We start from the raw sequence: 4,214 nt of genomic DNA, 5'->3' as shown, positions 1-4,214 counted from the left end.
TGTGCATCGTCTTTGTCCTCTCCTCTCTCGCTGCGACTATGCTCTGCGAATCCATGCAGCGGATTCCCGGCAACTTCACCTTTGAACATCGCTACGAGTTTGCCACCACCGTCCGCCACTATTACGGCCGTACCGCCTACATCATTTTTCAAGTCTTTTACAACCTTAGCATGCAAGCCAGCAACATTGCCGCCATGATCATCAGCGCCCGCGTACGCCCACACCCCCTCCTTTGCTTTTTTCTCCTTTTCTTTTTTTGTTTGCTTCATTCTCCTTGTCTTCAGGACCTTGCCTCGCGGGGGTCAAACCTTTTTGCTTTCGCCGCCTCTCGCCTTGACACCACCTTTCACCTTGTGCCAGGTGCTGGACAAGTTTATCGGCAAGATTGCCGGCCACAGCTATGCCCTTGATTACGTTCATTGGGGCTTTGTCAAGAGCACTGACGATGCCGATCACCCCTGGTGTGCCGGAGATCTTACCAGCGAAGGCTGCGAGGATCTCACCTTTGTCATCTCCGTCGGCTTTCTCATCTGCATGGCCATTTGTATCCCCTTTGGCTATCTCAACCTTGACGAGAACATGTGGTTCCAGTGGGTCAGCCTTGCCGGCCTCCTCCTCTTTACCTGCGAGTTCTTCGTGCAATTCATCCTCAAGCTTGATGGTGAAGACAAGCTCTGTCTGGACAATGTCGACTACGGCAACGTCACTTGCAACTACCACCCCAGCGAGCGCCATATCGGCAACTTTAGCCACAACGGCCCACACCGCACCCCTATTTTCCAAGCTTCAGCCGAAGGACAGGTATAGATGGACAAACCACCCTGTCCCATCCTGTTCGCGCTCGCCCCTCAACTACCGTGTCAACTCATGCCGCATCCCGCGCTTTTGCAGGCCAACGTTGTGGGCATGGCCATCTTTGCCTACTCGTACGTCGTCACCATCCCCTCCTGGGTCAACGAGAAGCGCCACCACGTACGCCATCCTCTTCTGCCTTTTTGTTCTAAACAAAGCATCACACACTGAGAATTTCCCCTCTCGCTTCTCCTCTCTTTCGTTCTTTACGCGTCTTGTCTTGCTTTGCCTCATCTTTGGGGGGTTTTTTCCGTGTTTCTTCTCCCTCTCTCTCGTTAGGTAAGCGTGAACAAGTCCGTTTGGGTTCCGGCCTCTGTGGGCTTGGTTATGAAGCTTTTGACGGGCCTCTTGGGTGGCTGGGCATTTGCTCTTCTTCTTCCCGATGGCAGCCCTCGCCCCCACTCCGACGACATCCTCAACATTATCTTGCATCGTGATCAACCCGAGGTCTGTTCTCCTTCTCATACGCCACCTTCTTCATCCGCCCCCCAGCCCGCCTGTGTTTTTTTTTTTTTATCTTTTCTTTTTTTTATCTTTTCTTTTCTTTTTCGCAAGCAAAGATGGGGGATAGCAAACAAGTAGTGTAGTGTATGCTCACCTACCCTGCTCTTTCTTTGCCTCGGATCGCACCGCAGGTCTCGCAGTACTCTGCCTACTTGTGGGACATTACGACTTTGATTCCCGGTATCCCCGTGCTTGCCATCATGGTTCGCTACAACCTCCTTTCCGGCAAAGTGTGCAACCGCTTTTGGTCCTTTGTCTTTGGCGTCGTGGCCCCCTGGGTCATCACGGCATTCTGCTACGAGACCAACGTCCTTCAAGAGTTCTGCAACTGGGTGGCCATTGTCGTCCAAGGCTACATCAACTTTGTCATTCCTGCCATGCTCTACCGCTCCGCTCTCTACCGTTACCCGGACCACAATGCAGAGCAGTTCTCTGGTACCATGGATTACGGCAGCTCTGAAGCCTTCCGTTTCCCTCCGGACCAAAAGGCCGTCAACTACGGCTCGGTCCAGACTCCAGTCGAATACCGTGTGATGTCGGCTGATCCTGAAGGCGAGGAAACTGCTCTGCTGGTACGCATTTGCATGTGGCGCTTTATCGTTCAAATCGGCCGTTGCATTGGCACCTCGACTCATTCAGCACTTGTCGCTGACCTGCCCGTCTTCTTGCTTTGCGCGTTGGCAGGGCAAGACGATTGTCGACGAGTCTGGACCTGATACGCCTGGCAGCTTCGTGGAACTTGATGAGGCTCCTGTCGAGGCGGTCCCCCGGTTCCTCACCTTCTGTGGCAAAGTCTTCAAGATCAATCGCATCTACGTAAGTGTAGTGTGTGCTGCCTCACTTCTTTTTGAACACATCTCCCAGACATCTTTCAGGCCATTCTTACAGTTTGTCGCCCTGTCTGTCGTGCCACAGGTTGCCAATTTTATGATCATCTTTTTCTCGTTGTTGAGCACTGCAAGCATCGTTATCAATATCTTCGACATCTTCCAGCCTAACTCATAGACCACTGCTCAGACGAGATGCTCTCAGATGCTCTCAAGTCACATCGCCCAATCTCGTGCTTTCCGGGTCGATATCCAGCCATAGTTTTGCATGTTCGACCACGCCTGTCGACATGCTTTTAGGGTTGTTGTCAGTTCTTCTGTTCCTTCGCGTGTCTTGCCGTTGTGTCTTTCTTGTCATTTGTTCGATTGCCTTTTCTTGGGTTCTCACCCTCTTCTTGCAGCATTTTGCCTTGGGACATGCTGACTTTGAGTTGCGTGTCGGCGCCTTGCCTCTCCTTTGTGCTTGCTCCGTTTGCCCCTTCACCTCGGTATCCTTAACCGAGTTTACGAAGCAGCACAGGGCACTGCTCGAAAGCGCCTCTTGGTTTGTCTTTTTGGGGATGACAGCGGATGCCAGCTCCTTTCGTTGCCGTCGCTTGTCTTGAGTTGTTGTTTCCAGTTTGTGTTACCAGATTTCGATTTCTTTCCTGGTCGTTGTCCTGTGCCCCATGTTTTGGCGTCGCTGCGTGTTTTGATGTGTTTCCCACGAGGGGTGCCTCATGACCCCGGGCTTAATCACTCAACCAGTGTCGTTGTTCCCGAAATGCGACATGGTTGAGCCAAGGCGTTTTCCCTTGTTGCCTGGTTGTGCTTGTCCTGAGCCTGCTGAATGTCGTTTGTCGAGTCTTGGCCCCAGCAATGTTCGACGGTCACCTTCCTAGAATTGGATTAATTTCCTATCCACCGCTTTTTGATGCTCATCAAGTTTCCGAACAGTCCGAGCTGTGGTCTGACGTCAACTCGTGGCGATTCACCAACCTCGTCTCAGAGCCCCCCTCCCCGCACCCCCCTTTAGAACAAAACAAAACAAAACACAACAAAACCCAAAGTAAACCTTCCTTAAAGAAAAAGAAGAGAAGAAGAGCAGCAGTCACATTCATCACCAAGAACAGCGCCTCGAGGAGGCATGCACGCAGATCCTTTCCCACGATCACAAAGTCTTGGCGGGCACAAGCGCGGGGTTTCAACGCATCTCACGTTCTATCCAGGAGCGATCTGTGAGTGCTCAAATATCCTATTCATTGATAGTGCACCATCAGAGCTCGGTGATCGCACGCTCACGGCTCCTCGCCAAACGCCTCCTTCCACTTGGCCTGCACCGAGTGCAGGTGCAAGAAAAACAATGAGATTGGCCAATGATAGGGTAGAGATGGTGGATGTGGGTTGACTCCAGTTCTCGCGAGCACGGGGATGACGTACCACAAACGCAGCCTGAAAGTCAAACATGGCCAAAAACTCCTCAGATTCTGGGTCGAGAAGCTGGCAATTGATGAAAAGTCGCTTCATGTCAGCTGCAAAATCGGCGGATGCGTGGTATTCGTTTTGATCAAACTTGGCGCGCATATCGGACAAGTCGACATGATCCCCCACTTGAGACGCGTAGACCGGGTGCTAAAGTCGCACGTGACAGAGTTGAGAGGCATCGAGCAACCAAGTCAAGGGGTTTGTGCTCTGGGACAACGGCGGCGTGTCAGCAGCGAAAGTACGCAACCACCCACCCGTCGTCGTCGGAATTTTGCCGAAAAGTGCTTGGCAGAGTCTAAACCCTGCAGATCCTGCAATACCATCTCAGCAAGCTGCAGGGCATCATTGTTCACGCCACGCCGTGTCGTCCGCTGCACGCGATGGTTTACAGATGAGTTGTGCCGAGCAACGAAATCAGAGAAAAAGTAAAGAAAAAATCAAGGTCAGGTAAAGAGATAATGATGCCCCTAAAGCAACTTTTAGAACATAGACGCACCCGAGATGATTTAGGGGCTGGGGCACCGCGCTGCGTTCTAGATGGCACGAGGGTTGGTACAAAGAGCAAAT

At 52.1% G+C, this 4,214-nt stretch overlaps 2 protein-coding genes across 2 annotated transcripts in view; one reads left to right on the top strand and one right to left on the bottom strand.

Moving 5' to 3' along the window:
* Positions 1 to 38: 38 nt before the first annotated feature.
* Positions 39 to 3,085, top strand: MONBRDRAFT_37937 (uncharacterized protein; the record flags this gene model as incomplete). Its single annotated transcript, XM_001747699.1, has 7 exons — positions 39 to 212; positions 361 to 801; positions 892 to 972; positions 1,132 to 1,299; positions 1,488 to 1,928; positions 2,041 to 2,172; positions 2,272 to 3,085. 7 exons carry the CDS (start codon positions 39 to 41, stop codon positions 2,359 to 2,361), a joined length of 1,527 nt encoding a protein of 508 aa, XP_001747751.1. The 3' UTR covers positions 2,362 to 3,085.
* Positions 3,086 to 3,460: 375 nt separating this feature from the next.
* Positions 3,461 to 4,214, bottom strand: part of MONBRDRAFT_9934 (uncharacterized protein) — a gene marked incomplete at both ends in the record, with an annotated part of 5,499 nt that continues 4,745 nt past the window's right edge. The window contains 2 exons of the mRNA XM_001747613.1: positions 3,461 to 3,496; positions 3,603 to 3,794. Coding sequence (XP_001747665.1) covers positions 3,461 to 3,496; positions 3,603 to 3,794 — 228 coding nt within the window. The remainder of the gene's footprint in view (positions 3,497 to 3,602; positions 3,795 to 4,214) is intronic.

Source organism: Monosiga brevicollis, genomic scaffold, assembly GCF_000002865.3.
Source record: "Monosiga brevicollis MX1 MONBRscaffold_18 genomic scaffold, whole genome shotgun sequence".
NCBI classification, from domain to species: Eukaryota; class Choanoflagellata; order Craspedida; family Salpingoecidae; genus Monosiga; species Monosiga brevicollis.
Note: the sequence above shows the minus strand (reverse complement) of the source record. Positions and strands in the feature narration are given on the sequence as shown.